Here is a 23,189-nt window from a genome sequence, read left to right as displayed (position 1 = left end):
ACTACCAAATTAAACATGTTTGTGCCTGCAATTGCATTTCCATCTCGTGTTAGCAGCATCATAAGAGCATTCCTTCTCATTGAAGCGGTTGCCAGCCCCCGACTTGGGAGTACTCGAACCTGGAATTTTGTTGTTGCCGAGCTCCGCACCCACCCCAAAAGAGCATTAAGCTCGTATTTACGTTTCGCATGCCGCTGTAAAAATTTTCTCTCACTAACCCAATCCCATCCCCCAACCCTGAGCAGTGGGAGGCCGAGCTGACCAGCTCACCACCAGAGCGACAGCAAGTCCTGGTAGAACGAACTCTGAACGTAGCTCGGACTCGCGGCCTTCTGGACTTATTCCTCTTCCTCCTCATTAATAGTGAACGCGCTATTTTATGAAGTAAAAATGGAGGTTGTACAGCGAAATACAGTCCGAGTTTACCCTCTTTTAAGAGCCTGGTTTCTCTATTTAACCTAACGCATTACTGCGAACTACCACAATAAAACTCGGTTCTCCTTACAAATTTTATTTAAGGGAGGAGACAAATTAAGGAGCAGTGTTCCTCCCCAGGAATGTCATGCAACTCATACCTATTTCTCGTGCAATATGCCACAGTTTTGTGCTGCCTCGCATAGATAGGCAAGGCCGGGATCTTCCACCTTTTAATACTGCTTTAAGCGTTGAAAAAAGAATGAATGCCAATGCCATAACCAGAGAGGATATCATTTATTCCGCACCAGTTTCCGCGGCAATGCTTCCATCAAAGCATAGACAAATTCCAAAGAAGGATTCAACGGCTGACGATGTATATTTGCGCCAAGTTTATATTCCGAGTGTGTTGGCCACGAGCTTCGCCCCCATATCGGGAGCCATTGCGGCACCGGCTGCGGCGGCGGCTGTGGCCGCCTCGCAGGCCTGCCTTCGGGTGACGCTGAGGAAAATCTGCTCGAGGGAAGCGTCCGTGATGAAGAAATTCTGCAGCTTGAAACGCTTCTTGATGCGAGCCATGCGGATGAACATCTCGCTCCAACAAACGCCCACCTGGTAGACGCGGAACTCGAGCAGGTTCTGCGAACAGGGGAGAGTGGATTAGATCAGGAAGCTTCTGGGTGCACTCGTTCTGGACGCCTGCTGGGTGCACATAAGTGTAAGCTGGACATATTGAAGAGAAAAGATAATTTAAAACGCTACCCGACCAATTATTTGTTCGAAGCCATAAACACCACGTTGAGGTCCCTTTTTTATTTTTTGCATGCTGGTCACATTCTCCGTTCTTACTCGATTGTCCTGCAAGTTATTATTTTTACAGGGTTATCCTATGTCATGTTCCCAGGAGCACAGTGACAAGTCCTGGCGGGCGGGCCATTCGGCGGGTTCCTACACCGCTTTTTCAAATCGACTTGAGATGGCCGTCGCAAACCACGTGAGGTTTGCCACACTTCAAGCAACACGCGGGGCAGTGAATGGCCTCTCCGCAAGCCTTGCTCCATGCAATACATTATCATTGAACTATTATATTTTATGCTACTGTGTCTTTGAGCGAAATATGTCACTGCACTCACGTCATCTTCTTGGGAGACATCATAACTGGTGATATCTGAGCACATAATGGAGGCATGATAACTGGTGATAGCTGCGCACATGACCGACTTGTTGCGTGTAACCTTGGAAATGAACTTTACTTTTAACTCTAAAAAACATGGCCCATTGCACTCTAGAAAGGTAGATGACCAGCGGGACTTATCAGCACACAACATGGTGGTAACGCCGAATTTAGGTGAAAGGTAAGCTCAAAGTAAAGTTATATTGAGCGTTGACGGCCGCCATTCTCTAAAAGACGTTCATACACGCACACACATGAGCTCTGGTTTTCGAAATGAGCCAGAATTAGAAACCGAAACTACATCGAATAAAACTGCAGTGACAAGAAAAACTGGGCAGCTTTCCCCTAAAAAAGCGATGGCAAGAAAATAGTTGTGATAACGCACTGAAAACGTGTATGCAAATCGTAGTTCGTATCGAAAATGGGCCAAATCCCGCTGTTTCACGGATCAAAATGAGCCAATTACATTTGACCCATGGGAGTTTGATTTTGGCTTGACTGTTCGGACTGTTTCTTGGGTGTTTTCGGAAGTTTTTTTTGTAGCTTTTCGGAGCTGGCTTGCTTCTTATGAATTCGGACGTCACTTATGAGGTCGGCTAAAAATCTGTCTTTAGATGTAAACGATGAAGTGAATGCAAGAAGTGAATGAAATAAAACAGAGATGCGAAACAATGATTTCATTTCGTTTCAACGTCCCTACAGAATAACTCTGGTTATACTTATTTTTTACTCCCATTATTACCATTTTAGTACTTAACTAAATAGCCGCCACTTACAAGCCCTGCAAATCCCCGCTCCACTTAGAATACTAAGCACTTCGTTAAGGTTAATAATAAGATACGAGGAGCCTTGTGATGCGTTTTGGAAATTCATGGTAAAACCACGAAGACCTTGCTTTCTTCGTAAGTGCCTTCGGGAGTACCCAGGAAAATTATTTCAGGATAGAAATCGAAAAAGGCTGCTAATGGCGCCAAGAGGACACACCTGCTCTCCAAATATATTTCTAGTGTGCTTGAAGCCCTGTTGCACATTGTAATGCCTTTTCTACTAAAACTAAATCGCACCACGGTTAAAAGTCTCTTTAAATAAACTTTTCATAATAATGTCACATCAACTTGAGTATTTCATTTCAATATGAGCCAAATTCAAATTATCACCCAAATATTGCTCAAATTTATGGCGTACTTTAAACTGCCTGTGGCCATAACCTTTCCCTAGCTGAAATGTAAAATACATCATATGAAAGCTTTTACGGCGTTGCATTTAAGTGCCGTAACAAACTTCCGCTTGTTTCTCAAATTCGCGTTGGTGAATCTGGCTCATTGCGAAAAAAATGCCTCACATGTATTTTAGCGCTACTGATCTTGAAAATGGCGCACATTGAGAACTCACGTTAATGTAATGAAAATGCATGCCCAAGAGAAAGGCTTATACGCTTCAGGTAGAAGTCCGGGGTTGATCTGCAACATGGTTCCTGTTAATCAGTAACATTCTCAAGATACATACCCAAGTGATTAGGCGTATAGGGTTGAGGTCGAAACCATGTTTTGAACCTCGGCCAGGTTTAGCAGTGACCGCGTGCTGCTAGCGCACACCCTGGTACAGTGATTTTCTAACTCCTAGCATCTGAATGGTGCATACACTGCCAGAAGTTTCTGTTCTTACACAATACTAAAAGAACCCCTCGCCACAACAACTTCTATTATATAAATTGCCTTTTAACCACAGTACAATGGATTTGCAGCAAGCGCCAACTGCTCAGCTATTTGCGACTCATCCCAAGTGCGAATGGAACATTTGTCAGCCGTTTACGACGCCACTCTCGTGGATAACGCACCTGACTTGTACACCCGCGTCAGTTTTCATATAGAGCATCCTAAGGTGCACTAAACGATCAACATCAAACGATCAAACCTTAAACATCAACATCAAACGATCAACATCAACATCAAACGATCAAACTTTGTATTTTAACTGAAAGATCATGAGTTTTGTTTGTTCCTCTAGCTTTTTTATACGGCCAATGATAACTTGCTTGCTCTAAAATGTCGACAACATATCAAAACTTCCATATCACTGCAACAGATTGCCAGCCTAAATTTAACGCTAAACTCCTATAATTCTCACTAGAAAGTGACCTTGAATGACATCGACGTCGACACCAAAGGTAGACAGACCCAGAGGAGCAAATAGCGAACCAAAAGCACGTTATCTCTGCATACCGGACGGTATGATTGCCAAAGTCAAGTGTAACTGAATAGTGATTCCTAGCGATGAAAATTGAATGGATTAAGGTTTTTTAAGGTGAATGCAAATAGACCGCGGCGGAAATAAAGGAACGCTGAAGAAAAATACGAGTTGCTCTACATCGATACATTACATCATGGAAAACGCAAATGTGCTACCCTTACATGTAACGTTTATGAAGTAAGATAAAAATAGCAAGAACGCGCCGACACTATCACCGCCACTGGTCATACCGCGCACCGGAAATGGTTAAAATTGCGTAACAATTATTTCTACAATAATCCTACAGAAATGCGTAAAATCTACTCAAGATGCATACCCAAGTGATGAGGCGTATGGGGTCGAGGTCGAAACCATGTTTTGAATTACGGCCAGCTTTAGCAGAGAGCTCGTGCTGCTAGCGCACACACTGGTACAGTAATTTTCTAATGCCTAGCGTTTGAATGACACGTACACTGACTGGAGTTTTTTCTCACAGATAATAAATGAACCCCTCTCCGCAACAAGTTGTAATATATAAATTATGTTTTAACCACAGTAATATTGGTTTTGCAGAACAAAAAGAAACCTTGAAGCAATGTCATAAGAGCCCAGCAAATTGGTCATATAGCCACCCCAAAAAGCCAACACGCTTATTTCGGTTTCGGTGCAATACCTGGTGTAATACCCGTCCAGATGATTGTATGACTCTGAAGCAATACCGTGGGCATAACCACTTATATTAAGACTCCTTGCGTGCTTTGCTGCGCTAGAAAAAACATGGGAAGGCCTATTTTAGCTGAAGTATGTATTTAAAAGTGTACGCAATGTCTGGCGTGCATGACATGTTCCCTGGGTGCCGCTGAGTGGAGCTACTCGTCCACACTGGCGGTGGTGCTGCTATGCGAGGAAGCGCGCTGTGCCACACACGAGCAGTTTGTTACACGCCAACATTTAGGCGGCCTAAAAAGGACACTATGTTTTTAGAACACATCTGTTTAAGTTTTTGGTTCCGCCGTGGAGCGTTACCACAAACTCAGGCCAGCCGAGCACACGTGAGAGTGCACCTCGTGAGTAGCCCCCGGTGTAGTCCAGGATTGATCATGTGTTTGCGCCACGTGAGGAGTTCGAAAAAATACCAAGAAAAATACCGAGCGCACGCGAGCGTGCGCCTCGAGAGGAGAGCACGTCGTGGGCCAGCTCGATCTTCGACAACACTCCACCCACCATTCATGCCGTCATATCTCTCTCACGTGCTGTTTGTTCTGTTCGCCAGAGCACTTGCGTTAACGCATCAAGTGGGAGCACAGACGCCGAGTTCCCGATGACGGTTGTCGCGGGTTCCAGCGCGTGCTAACGCGGTCCACTTTGGGATAGATGTGAAATCCACCGGACAAAAGTATCCGGGCTTGCCAGTCATGGAGAGCCTTCGGCGGCAAGTTAGGAATTCCATGAGAGGTGCATCAGCCATGTCACCGACGGAGGGAGAGAAGCCGCCAGCTCTGCTGTTTCTCGAGCCGTGCACCACTAGTGCGAGCTGCGCCGATTTTTTTTTTCTTTAAAAACACCTCTATACTGCTCATTGGTCTGCATTATGACCCATTAACTTAGTGGCATTTTCACTTTAGTCTTTCGTTTACTTTAGGCTTACTTTTTGGTTTAACTTTTTACTTAGGGGTGTTTTCTACGTGGTAGCGTTAGATTACTTCTATACCGTTATACATACTCGCTGCTTCTCTTCCTTCCGGTTTATCGTTACGCAAACAGCGGCTGCAGCCGCCGCTGTTTGCGTCATGGAGTCGGTGCGAGGGAAATGAGCAAGGGAAATGCGTTATTTGATTAGCGATTTCTCTGCAATAGAGCCCCCTTTCGGCGCCGACTAAGCGCTAAAATAACCAGGGGAAGGTGAGACGTTTGTTTTTTTTAGAAACCAACGGGCTGGTTGCCTTCCATATCCTCTTAAGAATGAATTGGATGGAATAATGATTGATTTCACATTGGTAGAGGAAAGAGTAGGGTTAGATTATAAAGATTGAAGGTATAGTGATATACAGTCCATTTAGGTGGGATAGAGATGGATTAAGATAAATTACTGTTTAAGATTATTTAGGAAGAATTACAGCTGATAAAGATGTAGTATGGGGCATGAATGGTAGGTTAGGTTGGAATAAAACGTGTAAGTTTGAGCAATGCCATATTAAGGTTGCTTAAGGTGTAATAAAATCGGGCAAGGTGGATTAAGAAGGAACAATGGCGGTTAAATGGTGGGGCTGCTGTTTGGATCGGTGGACGTGTAACGGTACCAGCCAATATAGTACGCAAAGATTCTGCCTTGAAGCCCCTCAGCATACTTAGATGGTCTGAAAATTTTTATTTCAGTTAGTTTGGAGGGTCTTTTTATGCTGGGCTTATGGTGGTTCAAGTGATGAACTCAAACAGGTATTTGTCAGTGAAGTGGGCAATTGTGCATTCATACTACCCGCATTAAATGCTCGTGAGTGAGAAGACACTTATAAGGTGTGAAGTGTGCAAGGGCCCAGAATTGTCGAAAGAGGAAGGTAAATGCAGACACGAGGTTATCTGGACTCAATGAACAAAAAATAACTCTTGATACATGGCCCCAACTGAAACGACAACACACGGGATGCCTTTCTCTTTGTACATTCGGCTGACATTTTTCTCATGTGATATTCTTTTAGAGACGTAGAAGCGCAATTTTAAAATGAGCCCGAGCAGAGGCCGGCTGCTTCTGTAATAAATCATTGACTTCTTCTTTAAAACCAGTTATTCCCCTTGGCTTTCACTTTCGCAGCATAGACTGGAAGCCAATCAGAAAGGGTATATTTGAATCCATCTTAGTATGGCTGCGTCAAAGCTTCGTTATTTATGAAATGATGCCGTCCCTATATTCCGCCCCTAGAAAAACTTTGAAAAAAGGGCTGCGCTTGCAGGAAAGTATGAAACCACACGCACAAAATTTCCCTTCAATAAAGTTTCCAACGCCGCGTCCCGGCCGCTTGATGATCGTTATCCTACAGCCTACCATACTTGAGAACGGTAGGATCGAATTTACCCGCAAGCGCCTTCCGAGCACGTTTGTACCGCAAGGTGACAAATATCAACGAAACTAAGATCGAAACAAGGACTCCTACTTGTGGCGACGCATCCTACTTCACTTACTATGTCAACTAAGGCTTCTCCATTTTATCGATGGGCGAATTCTGGAAAAGTTCCAGGAATCATTTATATTCAGTTGGCATGTCCCTGCATCAGTGTTTGTTTCCCAAAAACAGCTCAAGAAGCTCCAACAGCCATTTCACCATGCATTCCAGATTCATAATGCTGCGAAGCGTAGTGCGGACACGTTTACGGTGTATCTGAAGCGGTTTTCAAAATTCTGGGATTTTCTCAGTGGCTGAGAAGTTGCGGCTGGTACGAGTGGTATATTTGTATTCAAGCACTCTAAACCATCAATTTAAACTGGTTTTATTGAATAACTCTGGCTTGAAGCCAAATCAAAACAAGCAACCCTTTGACGTATAGCAAAAACAACAGTAAGAAAAAGCCTGTGCTTATCACCTGTTTGACCCATATTATTCACGCGCGGAACTGCCGCCTACATCACCAGCCATAGTGTTAATACTACTGGAACCAGAGTTACTCTGACTGGAACAGCTTCACGCATGCATGCCGTTGGAGCCGAAAGCGCCACATTGGGTGCTGCGGGCTGCGGAGTCGCCGCACTTCAAGTCCGCGCCACTCGCTGCCCGCACCTTGTCGCTTCGCTGGGTTCGCCGTTATTCGCTTGTATCCATGCTTGTCTCCGCTCTGTCGAAGACATAGAGTTTCATACAAATAACTAGAGGGGAAACTGGCGCTGCGATCGTACGCCTCAATGGGCGTGATGGGTATTTGTGGATTCGGATTGGCGCTCAATGGCTTGCGGAAGTTACTATGGATTGAACGCATTTGCCTATGCGGTGTGTTGGAAGACGCTATGAAAAATACGTTTCTCCTTGAACTGCATTCCGCGCGCGCACTGACGCCACCCTGAGTAGAAAGTTTTATAACTAGAGTTGCGAATTGGGTGGGTTATCAATTCGTTGCCGGCACAGCGAGCACGAAAACACAAATGACGGCGCTCTGTGCGGTGAAGTTGTCTGCGAATAAGCAGTTGAGGCGCTGCTTATTCGGCAGAGCAAAGTATTGTCGAAGCTGAGGACGGCTGCGAATCGCTTGGAACAGCCACACCTTCCATGCGAACGCCGGCTTCTACAACGTAGACCAGCAGTATCGGCGGTTGATAGGAACGCAGCTTGATGAATGTCACTAATTCAGGCAAGAATAACATCTCCAAAGGTAATCGGTTTCTTTTTTTATGAGCACAAAACTGTTCGCTTCCTATTACAAACCACCAGCGCCAAAACTTTTTACAAGCAGTTTTTAAAGAAGTCCGCGTCCTGCTGTAGTTGGCGGCAAATGGCAAACCTGATCCGCAAACCTCCTCGACTCCGCGTCTGCTTTTTATGTAACGCGCCGTTTTATTTCGTTCAAAATTAGTTTTTTGTCACTAACTTTTTTGTTCGCCATGTAATTTGTAAACAGAGAACCGGACAATAAGAGTTTTTTTGCCAAGAAACACAATTTCCGCAGCCAGAAGCTTGTTTCGATCCTACGCAATCCGGTTCCACAGCTACCCATCACTCCCATTGAAGCGTAACCGCCGCTGCCATGTTCGCGTTGACACTAGCGCCAGTTTCCCCTCTAGTTATTATTGTATGAAACTATATGGTCGAAGACGCCAAGGGCTCCGTACCGCTTCCGACCACAACCAAAGATTTCGCTGCCGTGGCCCTGCTACGACGATACTGCAGCGCCATTGAGGGCAGCGGTCCTGTGCTACACTCACGCAGTTCTTCCGCCCCAATAAATTATTGTTTTCTTTCCGAGAAAGTGTCGTATCAAGAGTGAACTGCTGGGTGGTAAGAGCTCAGCGTTAGCTCGTGACTCCCTCGGCAAGATTTCTTTCATATAAGTTTTTTTTGCTTCCCTTTCTATTTCGAATTTTTGCTATATCGAACTATTTATAATCCCCACGCTGTTCGATATAAGCGGGCCTTACTTTAGTAATGACCATCCCATTAACCATTACAGAGGTCCGCCTTCCTGCTACAGTCTAGTGCTTCACTGAGCGGCAGGAATGCAACGCTGAATCCTCGTACCAGCTTGAAGAATAGTGAATGAAGTCGTGTGCTATCTCGCACCGTGTTGGTTGTAATACGTATTGCACAAAACGACAGCCCACCCATCTACATGCCGACAACCTTCCTGAACAGATGGAGTAAGGGATCTATGCAAGGTTTTTTTAAGTTGCCAATGTTGACACCGCGCTTTCATTTGTTTGCCTTTCAATACACGCATTTCCGTGATGAAAGTGACGAGTTCTGTGAACCTCTAGTATTGATGGAAAATTTATGTGTGGCATTCATGCGCTAAGTTAGAGGGACTAAGTTATTTCATGTACACAATCAAATCCTTTCTGCATAGGTTTTAAAAACTAAATAATTAACGCTCAAGTGCATGTTGACGAACCTCGTAGTTGTTGACGAGATCGGCATCAGGAAATATTACGTTTATAGCATTTTGCAAATCTCGTTCGTAGAGTACATCTCCCCTGCGATCCGGGACCGTCTTTATGGTGATGGTGTAGCCCTTGCCAAACTTCTGCTTGAGTTTCTTCAATGAACCCAAGCACTGCAGCCGGCCACTACCCATGATGCCGATACGATTGCACAGCGACTCCACCTCGGGCATACTGCAAGAGAACCGGAGTAATGAATATTAACCTAAGGATAAGGTGTTGCTGTTTTTACAACCGAGGTGTTGAGCCATCTACCGGCTGTACGTGTCGGTAGACTGGGCTCCGTTGTAACTTAAGAATCTAACTACACCCAGCATTTATAGGTAGATTAATTAAATTTTCTCACCGATATTTTACTTTTAATACCACGATCACCCATAACTTTGGTAACTACTGTAACTAATCTCCAGCTCCTCACTGGGCAGGCGTCACCGTGACGCTGTTTCTACACTTCTTCTGCATACACCATTCCATCCGATGAGCCAGAAGCCTAGTCTCGCACGCAGACGACGCCGAAGGCGAGGGGCATTACCTCCGGTTTCGTGTGACCCCGCGAGGTCTCGCCCCTTTTGCTGTAGTTTGCACAACGCGCGAACGAGATGTTATATCTTGGTTTGCTTTTTAAATGTTAGTCTTTCTTGGGCTACTATGGTCTGTCTGTGTTCCTTTACTCAGCTTCCCAACCAAAAGAAAAAAAATGTTGAACAAGAAGTTTATATAGGCAACACCTTTCCAAACCACTAAATCTGGATGCATACTTCCTAAGTGCCCACAATGTTGAGGAAAAAGAAAAGGTCAGCAATATTTGAGGCCAAACATGACGCAATATCTGGCACTCGCAAAGTTCTTGTAAGTAAAGACAGGTGTGGGCTCAATTTTTGCGCCATAACTAAGAAACCCGTTAAAAACATTTTTTAACCTAAAATACAAATGGGGTTCCTGTGCGAGTCTAGCCCTCAAGGCATCATTCAAATTCGAACAGTTACAAAAGTAGCGCGTGAACATGGGGCTGCGGAAAAATTGCATCAACTGGAGCAAATCTCCATTGTGTTTATCGTGATAGAAGCGAGACGGTAGCGAACAGTGTGAGTGCTGGGTGGGGGCCAGAAGACAGATTTACGTGGGAGTCGTGGCCATAGGCTATCGTTTGTCAAGAACATTTTACAGCGAAGGGATCGTATATGCGTCAAATTGTATCCTTCATAGCTATCAACATCCATTTCATATCACAAATCCTTAACAAAAGCGCCCCGGACGCAAAGATGTAAAATATGCCCAATTATAAACTTCCGCTTCAACCGAGGTGGGTCGCTCTACTTAGGAAACATGCTACTTCAAGAGTGGCTCGTAACTGCATTTTTTAGATTAGTCAGAAAAAATGAATTGCAATTTAAAGTGTTACGCAAACAATAACTAAAGTGCCCCATCTTCTTAACTGCGGTGAGTTGCACTTCTCTTGCAAACTCCGCAAAGCAAACCGACAAAAGAGAACGGGTACGCAGTCATTCAGGTACCACACCGCACTGCGTACGCAAGGTGGTTATGCCCTAGATGGAATGGTAAATATTTTATTCTGGTGAACAATTTTACCGTGCGCCTTCGTGTGTTCTTTTGTGTTACTATAATAAACGTAATAGCAATTTTATTACTTTCTCCGGCATTTCAGTCTTCACTTTTTGGTATGTTCGTATTTATAAAAGACGGGCAATACTGCAAGCTGCGACGGGGAATACTCAAACCCGTACAAATCCATCATACCTTCTCTCTTAACCATGTTACCCCACTTTACTTCACTTTAATCGACCCTAATTCACTTTATATCAGTATAATGCATCTTATCAAATCTTAATTCACCGAAGCTCCCATGTTAATCCACTTGAATCCAGCCTAGTTCGTCCTAATGCGCTTTATTCTTTTTAGTCTAATCCTAGTACACTCGAATCCAAATTTAACTCATCTTATTCCTTTGTAATCTACCCTGATGCCTCTTATCTACCTAAACGGTTCTGATAATCTACCTTTATGCATCTTAATCAGGGTGTCGAACCGGTACTGAACTGAACCGATAACGGAAACTGAACGAATATTTTTGCCAGAACTGAACCCGAATCGTTATTTTTTTAACATGTAACACAAATCCGAAATCAATAGAAAAATAAATAAAGATTACCGGATCACAACAAAACGGTTCGACCACTCGTTCAGTAATGCGCGGTCAATGTCATTTCGGGGTTTTTCTACTTTATGTACTATCAGCTTCGTGTTCGCCCAGGGACTTTTACCCCGTAGGTCAATCAACACTATCAGCTCCCTGCCTAATCGTGGTCGTAACTCGAGGGAAAAAATTCGCACCAACATTGAAATCGCGTGTTACTGCTTGTCGTCAGAAGAATATCGCAGTCTCGGCTGCGTGCGGGCGATTTAAACAGTCTCGCTGCGACTATGCAAGCATTGTGCATCCACACAAAATGAACGGAAAAATAACGAGATAATAGTATCTTTGAGAATTACTTTTCGCAACCTTCTACACTTATAGATAGCACAAAAAATATTTCAACATAAAGCTTTTCTTAACCCGTTGTACTTTCTTGCCAGGGTAATGGCGCGTTGTGTATTAGCCCACTTAGCCGATGGATAAATGAAACAAATTTCGTCAAAAAATTAGGGAAGCTCACACTAACGCATAGGACGAAGGTAGAGAAGCTGCACGCAATCTTCACGACCATCACGACGATTCAAGTCAATGATTGCGGCCGATTTGCTTTTTCTTCGCTGCCATCATTGTTTTGAAGTGATAATCCTTGAACACCACCTTTGAAGGGTGTATGCTATGACATTTCTTTACGGGTACAAGCAAGTTTCGCCCCAATTACGGCGAACGCTGAAAATTTTTTTCAGCCTTGGTCAATCTCTCTACGTGGATATTCTTGGCTTGACAAACGTGCCCCGGGGACGCTGGGCGATCGTCGTAAGGCACGTACACACAAGCACTCGGCACATTTGCTTGGTATTTTTAACTGCGGTTAAGACCAATCACTATTTGCTAAACAGCTTGGTTGTTAAGCGAGGCAACGATAGGTGGGTTATTGGTCACGGTGTGTGGCGACAAGGCCATAACTTCCAATAACATCCATAGATCTGTTCAGGGCCCGAATTTGCATGGACGGGTCGGTGCTGAGCATCGCGTCCTCCCACTGGTCCAAATAAGGTAATTGCAGACCGCTAGGAGTGGGGTCTTGAGGTGAAGCATTGTTGGGACTGGGCCATCTCACTGCAGCCACCACTGTTTCGACTGGCTAGCCGAGCGCAGTCACCAGTGCTGCGACGTTGCCTTGCTTTGTCCGCTATCGACGCAATGCGGAGCAGAACGACGAAGTTATCGAACCGACGAAGAGTTGAAGGAACATTTATATACAGGATGTCGTTTCCCGGCCGCGGCGGCCGCTTTTCTGATGGAGGCGAAAAGCAAAAACGCCCGTGTGTACGAGATTTCGGCGCACGTTAAAGATCCCCAGGTGGTCGAAATTAATCCGGAGCCCTCCACTACGGCGCGCCTCATCGCCTTCGTTGCGTCGGCGCGTTAAACCCTACAATCAATCAATCAATTATATACAGGATGTACAAGTGCAACAAAAGCGTTACATGAATTGCACAAAGGCGACATCACGTCTCCACTCGGTGCCTCCGAAACTGTGCCGCGCTCACGGATGCTTCCCGCCTGTTTTATACCCCCGGGATTCCGTTGCAGCCGCGAGCGGTTTGAATCGCTCCAATCAGGACTCTCGCTGGCCGAAGTTTGAAACTGACTAATAGAGGCCAAGCGATTGCGTCAGCCAAAGCTGCCACAACAGGAAAGGGAAGGCGACTCAGCGGGCCGTCTCTAGACGTGTTGCTGCCTGTCTGCCGCGGGCCATTCGTACGAGGCATGATTCGGCCACGCCGTTGAGAAGAGGAAAGGAGAGGCGACTCTGCGGTGTATGCCACGGGTGGTTTGGGAGAGCGCGAATCAGCCCCGCCGTCGTGCGTCGCAAGATGAAGCCAATAGGAGCTGGGTGCTCTGGCACAACACCATACCAAATATTAGCTAAATGGGTTATTTCGGCTTTACATAGCGATTGTTAGGATCGATATGCTTCTGGATAAATCAACGGACATTTACGGGTCTATAAACTGTATTACTTTGAAGATGGTGAATTGCTGAATATTGTTTAGGAATTTATTAGGCGGAGGGTGTTTATGCCTCTTTACGCGGTGTAGTCCATACTGATCTCTCGTTATGTTTTCATGCGTTTACTGGCCTATCTGAGGGAGACGTCACGCGCAGCCAGGTTGACGAAGAAGCCCGTCAATCAAACATGCGGACGGGTAGGAAAGCCACCAGATTACTGCACCGTGCAACAGCTACCCACAGCCTAAAAGTACGTAGTTGTTGCATTTTACAATTCCTGTGGAAGCAGAGGTATACACGGTGTTATTGTACTGTGATAAACTGCTTACGTTACGCTTCCCAAAATATCGTCTCACCAATTCACATCTCTATAGAAGTAAAGCCGACTTACATAAGAGAGCGGCTGGAGAGAATGTTTACACCTCAGTAGATGACTGCCGGAATTTGTACGATTTTTCATACAGTGTTGGTGGTTAAAAGGGCAGGTAGAATTCTATTTGCTGGGCATCAAAGGCGGCTCCATGCTGAAGGATCCTAAATTTCTGGCGGGCGCTATACCCCTGCTGCGTCCACTTACACGCTCTGCATGCGATGTCAATGCAAACATGAAAGCAAAATAAACTGTGCCATTATTTTATGTTAAACAACTAGCTAGGGTAACAACTCACTCTACGCTATGCCGGCCCCATACGTTTTTTTACGAAAAAAGAGAGTAAGCATTCAAAAACATTTAACTTTGACTCTCACCAAAGTCAGCGGCGACGTAATCTGAGTTACCAGACTGTTGAGTGCGCTATTTGCATTTTAGCAATTAAGTTGTGCGGTAAGAAAACTAGAAGCACCGCCAAATCTCCAAAACCTCTTATTTACGGGTGGATTTAATCGGTGGCTGCGCATCACATAAACATGTGGTTGCGACGTCAAAGACTGGGTAAGAAAATAATCTTTCCGAACCGGTTCGCGAACGGGTTCGGTGCCTTATATATTCAAACTAGAATTGAACCGGAATGAAATGATTTCTGCTGAACACGAATCGTAACCAAAAACAGGGTTTTGTTCGGCTCGACACTCTGATCTTAATTCCCCCTTTAATTTATTTTATTCATCTTAATGTGCCTCTCCCCGACTTACAATCATCTGTCATTTACTAACCAATAATTATTCCATCAAATTCATCTATTAACAATAAACCATATTATTGCAACCTAAAATAGCTTAATCCACACTAATCCCACTTCAATATTCATCACACTCAATCACTAATTCATCATCATCATAATCGTCATTAGCCTGGTTGTGCCCACTGCAGGAGGAAACCCTCTCCCAAAGATCCCCAACCTTGCCTATCGAGTGCTAGTTGAGTCATGTTTTCTGTCCGAATTGTTACAGCTCGTCGCACCATCTTTTCCTCGGCCGACCCCTACTTTGTTTGCGGTCTATTGGAAGCCAATCTATTAAACGGATGGACCACCTGTTGTCCGTCATACGAATTATACGACCCGCCCGTGACCAGTTTTTTTTTCGCTTAATTTCAACTAAAATGTCCTCCACACTAGTCGGTTCCCTAATCTACGCGGCTGGTTTCTTGTCTCTTAGGGTGACCCCTAGCATTCTCCTTTCCATAGCCCATTGTGTGGATTGAAGTTTTTTTCAAGTCGTTTAGTGAGACCTCAAGTTTCTGCCCCGTACGTCATTACTGAAAGAACGCACTGGTTAAAGACAAGCTTTTTGAGGGAAAGAGGAAACTTGTTAGTATGGATATCTGTGTTCTTACCGAAAGCAGCCCATCCCATGCTAACTCTGCGGGTAATTTCCGTTTCATGGTTTGGATCAGAAGATATGATTTCTCCGATATGCACGTACTGGCACCCGCCGCGGTGGCTCAGTGGCTAAGGCGTTATGCTGCTGAGCACGAGGTCGCGGGTTCGATTCCCGGCCGCGGCGGTCGCTTTTCTGATGGAGGCGAAAAGCAAAAACGCCCGTGTGTTCGAGATTTCGGCGCACGTTAAAGATCCCCAGGTGGTCAAAATTAATCCGGAGCCCTCCACTACGGCGCGCCTCATCGCCAGCGTTGCGTCGGCGCGTTAAACCCTACAATCAATCAATCAAGCACGTACTGGCGAACTGTTTCCAAGACCTCGTTACCTACCTTAAGGTCTAGTGTTGCTGCATGCTGATTCAACATTATCTTCGATTTGTTTTTGTTGATTTTTAAGCCTGCTGCCATACTTTCGGAGCACAATTGGCAGGGCAGGCGCTGCAAATCCGTGCAACTTTAACTGAGCAAGATGATGTCGTCCGCACACGGAGGTTGCTGAGATATTCCGTATTAATTCTCACTCCTGTTTTTTTTTCACCTAAACTTTCTAAACACGTTCTCCAGACAGGATGTGAATAATTGGGGGATATTATATCCCCTTGCCGGACACCCTTTTGTATAGGAAACCTACAACTTCTATGATGGAACTCGGAAGTTCCCGTGCACCCGCTGTATATATCTAAGTATAAGAGCGCAATGTACGGCGATGTATATAAGAGCGCAATGTACGGCTAGTCTACTCCGTGTTCACGTAACACCGTTAGTACTGCTGTTGTGGGCACTGTGTCGAATGCTTTTTCATCATCTGTAAATGCCATACAGAGAGGAGCATTATAATCTGAATACTTTTGCATTAGATCCTCTATAGCGCGGATATGGTTTAATGTTGACATACATTTCCTGAAACCGGCCTGTTCTCGTGGCTGTTGAAATTCCAAAGTGTCACTTGAGTGATTGAGATTTACCTTTGTAAATAATATGTAGGTAATGGATAGCAAGCTGATGGGCCTGTAATTTTTAAGATCTTCTTTAGAAGCTTTCTTATGTAGAACTAAGTTCGCATTTTTGCACGCCTTTGGCACCATGTGAGACCTGAAGCAGTTCGAGAATAGGGCTGCAAGTCTTGCTAGCACAGTGTACCCTTCCAGGCGTAATATATCAGTCGTAATGTCATCGTCTCTTGCAACTTTGCCTTTCTTAATTGCTTGCAGCGCCGCTACGACCTCATCTGTGCTAATCGGCGGAACATCACCGGCACAAGTTATGGGAAAACTTGGCGCGGAGTCACGGGTACAAGCGAACAGCTTTGTGTAGAATTTTGGGGCGTATTTTCAGTATATTATCAATATTGTTTCTGACGTTGTCGTCGTGGAGTATCTTGTAATTGGCGCCAATTACGTGGCAATAAATGCTCATTTATTAAGTGCACCCGACATACCGTTTCTTTCCTATGCAATGGTGCCATTTTAACGCAGTGGTAGAACGCAAGCTCCCTGCTGTGGGAGCCCGGGTGGTTCAAAGACCACATGAGCCGAAATGTTTCGTTTATTTTTAAAACGGTTGTTCTTTTGGTGCCTTTTACGTTAGCACTGGCTACAAAAACGGCGATCATGGCAATTCTTTGCGTTTCATTAAACGTATATCGTCATATCGAACTGAATTGACGGACAGTTGTATTACATTGAACAAATGTCTTATTTCAGTGCAATTAATTTTGCGATACTCCTGTTTCTGCTCAGTTTAGTTGATGACTGATATTAGTATGCGCGAGTAGTAGTTACAAGCTCTCAATAGGCTCTCCTCCAGTATTACCAGTATTACCTTGGAGATGTCCGACCGCCTAACAAAACCACACGCAAGAAAATTCAGACATTGCGTTCACGAAGGCGACGTGTTTAAATATTCCTCATGCCACCTATGTCTTGTCATGTGTTTTGAAGGAGAATGCTCAGCACTATTTATTCAATACTTTTTACTGGAAACTTCCGTTTACATCTTTTCTCGCTATCGTTTCTTGGTCATTTGGGAATAACACACATCAATGAAAACTCGCAAAATGACACTTGAGCTTCTCCCTGAGCGCAGTGCTCCTTGACGGGCATGGACCTCTTGTACTCACATACCCACAGGTTTACCGGCACGCTGCGTGAACTAGGTTAGGTCGTTCTCGCCGCTGTAAACGTTCCAAGATAACGTGGGGAAAGCGCACTATGCTTTAACTCTTGATGGCCCGGGTCGCTTCTCGTACAAACTGCTGTGTTCTTTTATTTCGAATTATTTAGGTGCGTTGTTCTGCGAGAGTTTGACGTCGTTGTTTGCCACTACAAAATAGAGAAAATGGCCGCCGCTGTAACTACTACAGAAAGAACCCATCAATGTTCGTATGGAAACTGAATACGGGTATCCGAGTAAGAGCCGAGTTTGCTACTCCCGCAGAACCTCTGCGCATTGCCAGCGCGGAACAAGAGGTAACGGAGTGCGTGCCGCGTGATGGCACGTGGGTTTAACAGGTGCTGTCAAGAGACGGATAATTTTGGGGCAGCGCTGCGTGAACGGAGTTGGGACAGTCTACGTATCAAAGTAGCTCGCGCGAAAAGAGTGAAAACGAAGGCAAAGAAACAGATACAAATACGATGTGACAAAAAGAATTTGATAAATATTGGAGGGCATTTCCTTCAATGCACGCTAGCACACTTGGGTGCATTGAAAAGATTATGATTTAGTTACTCCTTATTGCTGAGGGTGTTTTCTGTACTGGACCAACACAATAACAACACAGTTTTTCCGTGCAACGGGCAAATTAAGGGTCTCTCCTCAAAACGTGCACGTGGCAGAACGCCAATGTTGTTACAACACTGCTGCTGATGCTTCATCTGCGTTTTCCGCTGCTTTCACGTTCGCACTCATTATGTGTTTCTAACAGAACATCCAATAGCCTGAGCTAGCCAGTTTTTGGAGCTAGGCAGAGAAATAAATACTCCAAAATAATTTTTGACAACCCTACGACCAGCGATCTGCCACCATAGAATAATGGATATAAAATTTTCTAGGGTTACTAATGCCGACGCTCGCTTAGGATGGTAGTATTTAATGTCATTCTAAAATAGGGCGTGGCCACAACTTTCAAAGAGTGTGAAGGGCAAAAGTTTGCTGGACCTTCTGATGATGTGTGCTGTGGAAGTTTCTGCTGAATTTTGCGGCCGTAAAAGTAACCGGTTCACCACCCCACTGGGCACGGGAGCTGTCGTGGACTTACCACAATCTACTGTGAGCTGTATACGATTGGAAAATACAATACATTGATTGTTACGTGACTAACGCCCTGGAAGTTACTAAAGACTAGGAAGTTGATGAAAATCATAAGCGTGGAACATGGGTGGCTGGCAGCTGCGGCCAAGATGCTGGCAACAAAAGGAAGTTTCCCGGGAAACTTCCTTTCCGGGAAACTTCCTTCCCGGTAAACTTCCTCAGAAGGTGTAAATTTATGTAAAGCAAAGTTCATGAGGGTCTCCTGTTTAACAAAGTACAAAATTGTGAAAAAACACCAAAAGGCCTCTGAAGCGTCATGAGAACGGAAATCAAATTTTCTGAGCTAAGAAGACTGCATGGACTGGCGCAAGGCAAGAATCTAAGCTCAAAAAAGGCCTCCGTGCGCAAGGCTGATTTTAAAAAAGAGTATCCTTCTGCTAATATACGCTTGAATGAAGTTACGACTTGCCTGCCGGAAAAAAGGAAGGATTTCCAAACGAATTGGTACCATTACATAAATAAAGGACGCCGAGATGGAGGAACTTTTACCGGGAGAATTTGCAGAAAAGGCATTTTAGACATCGTCTGCAGAAACCTTATCCAATAGAAAAGTCATTGTTTATTATATCGACAACATCAGAAAATACCTTCAAGAAAAAAGAACTCTATACCGTCAAGCTGTCGGTGGCTGCTAAGAAAAGCGGCTCACACGAATGTGCCAAGCTCCTTTAGAATGTCACAGCCGGCCAATGCGTCTGAGCTTTTAAAAAAGCACCTTGAGCAAGCATTTATCGCGTCTGAAAGCATTCGCGGCAAGCATCATTGAGCCAATGCTTTTGCACAGTTTTATTCCATTCATGTGGCTTGCTTTATAAGTTCTCAAGTTCGTATTTGCGATTACCTCTGTTGTATCTCAGCTAAATCCATGTGTTCAAATAAAATACTCGGCAGCAGCTTCTGACAAAAGTTGATGCCGTAAATATGCAGGGATGAAGTCGTAACAGAACAAAAACCTTTCAAATACTGCGCAAAAGGTTTCCCAAATTTATGTTGGCGTCTAATAGCTAGATCACACAATCTTCGCAAGAGCGCAACTATAAAATACCATCCGCCTTTTTGCTTGCTACATATCATTGCGCATTTCGTAATACTCCTCCGTCGTATAGAAGAACCAATGAAGGAACAGTCTGCGCGGTTAGAACAGGCACTTAGTACCATACCGAAGTGTACTTTTATATTTTAGTGACACGTAGTGTGCCTTCAAATTTTACTACTGAGGTTTCAAACAGCGGGACTAATTTTCTTAAACGAATGTCTGTGGATCACAGTTGTAGGATTTAGAGCGTAATGCTTAGGAAACAGAAAAGTAATGTTATCAATGGGGCAAAAAACGTTCATGGTATCTTCATTACCCATAGCTACAAGGTTGCTTCACTCACATTACTGAATATGCGTACAATTCGGTCGAATGAGACGGGATTTGTCAAAAGAACATTCTCGTTATGTCACTCTATGCATGGTTTTTGTGTCTCTACCAACTTCTCCGAACACCAGACGGATATCCCGCGATAGCAAACGTGCGAAATACCATTAGTGCTTTCTAACGCAGATTGCGCTTTGTTAGCGATAGTGTCACTCCAAAATTACACGCAACTGTAGCTTAGCGCCTAAGACTCAGTAGCACTGCTGAGCGCACGGACGAATGATCAATCCCAGACTCCGTGGTTGCTTTCCTGGTCGCGGCCTGTGCTTTGTTTTATACGGTACAAACACGCAAACGAAGTGTCAAGCTCTAGCTACCTATTTCGTTTAAGTGTCCCCTATAAGTGTGCGCAACATGTAACCCGAAGCACCGGCCACAATAATGGAAAACATCTCGCCTTTTTCCACTGCTTTTCTGGAGGCAAAAAGCCAACCTTGTGTCAACATTTAGGCGTACGTTACAGAATCCCAGGAGGTCAAAATAAATCCGCAGCCCTCCCTCCGCCCCCACCCCCCTTTTTTTTAACAGCGCGCCCATAGCCCATGTACACCTTCGGAACGTTACACGCCTCAGTCAATGCCTGTTCGCCAGCACCTTCAGACATCATTACAAGCTGTTTTAAAGGAAGGGCAACATAAATAAACTCATCTGGGGGCGTTCGATTGAAATATAAAAAAGGTATCCTAATACTATTATAGGTTTAGTATGCTGCAGTGAGAATGCAAGACTAACTCAAAAAGCATATTGTTTTTATAGAGCACGATACGTGAATGATAACATGTTAGGCTAGCGACTTCATGTGAGAACATATGCTACTCTTTTAAGTTTACTTAAAACGTACCTGTGCGAACTCATGAGGAAGGAGACGTTGCTGGCCCTTTGGAACGCGCCCATATAGTTGAGGATGACCGTGCGCGCTGTGCTGCCTATCCCGACGAAAGGCTCGTCGAGAAGCACAAGCTTGGGAAGGCCCAGCATGGCGATGCACAGGGACAACTTGCGCTTGTTTCCCGCACTGCACGCAAGCAATTGGGCACACAGTGAGTTAAGGCCAAGGTTTTGAGCCCCCTACACACAAATCTGGCTTGTCGACCCGCCAAATAAATCATCTGGATACTCCCACTAAAGGTTGCACCTAATCATGATACTTAAAGTGCGGTCGCACTTTTTACAAAGCTGCGTACAGGCGTATTGGTATTTTAAATCTCGTCCAGGCCCATTACGGGCTGCATGTTCGCTAAGCGCAAAGAGAGACATCTGCTGAAAACGGCAATACAGATACTCGCAACAAGTTAGGAATATGCGCTCGCACATGGGGGTACAAGTAGGCGAATGCGGAAGAATCCACTAACGCGTGTTGCAAGTACTTATGAGATGCAAGCTCACACACCTGTACGTGCCAACAAGGTGGTCGGCAAATTCGGCCAAGTGAAATATATCCAGCTGGGCCTCTAGGTACTCGGACGTCATCGCGATGCCTTTCAGGCGGCCGAAGAGCAGCAGGGTCTCTCTGCCGGTCATCATTTCGAGCAGCCCATCCTTTTCTGGGCAGTAGCCGATGTTGCGACGAAACTGCAGGGGTTTAAGGCGCAGTAGCACAACGTCCTTATGGCACCCACGCCTTCATATGACCCATTTTTCAGAGTTTTGCTCACTTTACAAAAATTTCGAAACTGCGTCTACACCTGGAACTACTGGTCGCAAGATGCAGCTAATTTTTCATCAGAACGGAATGCTTTTGTTTCGCTGAATGACAGTTCAAGTTACCGATTAGGAAAAAGAACCATGAAAGGTTACTTAGGAAAGGTATTTTTATTATGATAATATTGTTTTTGTTCAACGCATTGCGAAACATAAATGAAAGCGTTTGATAGCTACACGAAAATAGTGGCCAAACATGTCGTACTTATCACAAGGAAAAATACAAACAAGAGCACAGACAGCCCCACTAAATGTAAACTTTTACTGGCATGAATAGACAACACAAAACGGGTTCTCCGTTTTCGTCGGCTTATTTGAAGAAGCCTTCACTCCTTCGACCACCGATGTTCACATTCCTAATTCTCTAACATGAGTAGAAATTGTGAAGTTCAGAAAAATGCACATGAAAGCTGCTGATGGCATCGTCACTGGAAGATACATTTTCCTCGCCAAACCAGTCTCCTGAACTGCCAACCAAGAATAAAATCGAAAGGGGCGAAACTTCAAACAATGTAGAGGTGAATTGGCAAGTGAAAACTAAGCACGACGTCACATCCATGAAATTATTTTGATGCAACAGTCAATTTGCGGGATGGCACGTGTTCGTGGTGAGGCAGCCCGTTCTTTTTTGGCACTGTGGGGCTCTATTTCAGATTTTTTCCAAGCAGTGTTCTAACACTGCATGATACTAACGTGGTATTGTATCAGTACTAGGCAAGTATTGTATTCTGACTGATGGTTCCTTTCCGGGCTTGAGTGTCCAATTCTGGTTGGCGATAAGGATTAATCGCAAGTGCGGGTCTTCACGGATTCATTACATTTTAACGACCCATCCCTCCACAATTACGATATCTAGAGTTACAGGATTCAGTGCCCTGTTTTATATGTCTGCCGTAGGGACATATCGAGCCCTTTCATCCACCTGTCCTAGAACACATTTCCAAAAATAATTTTTTGTGCGTCGCTTGGCACAGCGAGTAGTTAGACAGTGCGTTCAAACCACCATTAGAAGTTTGGGTGACGCCGGGTCACCTTTAAAATAATTTCTACAAAAAGGTATTCTACAATCCGGTTGTACTTTCCCGCGAGGTTTATCACGATGCTAGTTTGTGTACAGTTGTCCAGTTCTCTATACATGCTTGCCACATCCCAGAATTCCAGTGTTTAAATTTTTGCGACAGCTGTTTGCATGTTGAACTGAGTCTCGTGTCAAGATAAAGAACTCTGGTGCATCGGCAATACCTTACCTGAAGGATATTTAAATGTGACGCTTGGCAGCCACAATGTCAACACAGGGATTGTGAGACCATATCA

General features: G+C 44.7%; 1 protein-coding gene across 1 annotated transcript in view; it reads right to left on the bottom strand.

Moving 5' to 3' along the window:
• Window positions 1-788: 788 nt before the first annotated feature.
• Window positions 789-23,189, bottom strand: part of LOC144167281 (phospholipid-transporting ATPase ABCA3-like) — a 58,016-nt gene continuing 35,615 nt past the window's right edge. The window contains exons 8-11 of the mRNA XM_077696603.1: window positions 21,565-21,746; window positions 21,016-21,189; window positions 9,407-9,629; window positions 789-1,053 (exon numbers count right to left, since the gene is read on the bottom strand). Of these exons, the coding sequence (XP_077552729.1) occupies window positions 808-1,053; window positions 9,407-9,629; window positions 21,016-21,189; window positions 21,565-21,746 (825 nt within the window). The 3' untranslated portion in view covers window positions 789-807. The remainder of the gene's footprint in view (window positions 1,054-9,406; window positions 9,630-21,015; window positions 21,190-21,564; window positions 21,747-23,189) is intronic.

The sequence above is a fragment of the Haemaphysalis longicornis genome, unplaced genomic scaffold (genome assembly GCF_048455015.1).
Source record: "Haemaphysalis longicornis isolate Haplotype H1 unplaced genomic scaffold, Haemaphysalis longicornis Haplotype H1 scaffold_2, whole genome shotgun sequence".
In the NCBI taxonomy this organism is placed as follows: Eukaryota; Metazoa; Arthropoda; class Arachnida; order Ixodida; family Ixodidae; genus Haemaphysalis; species Haemaphysalis longicornis.
Note: the sequence above shows the minus strand (reverse complement) of the source record. Positions and strands in the feature narration are given on the sequence as shown.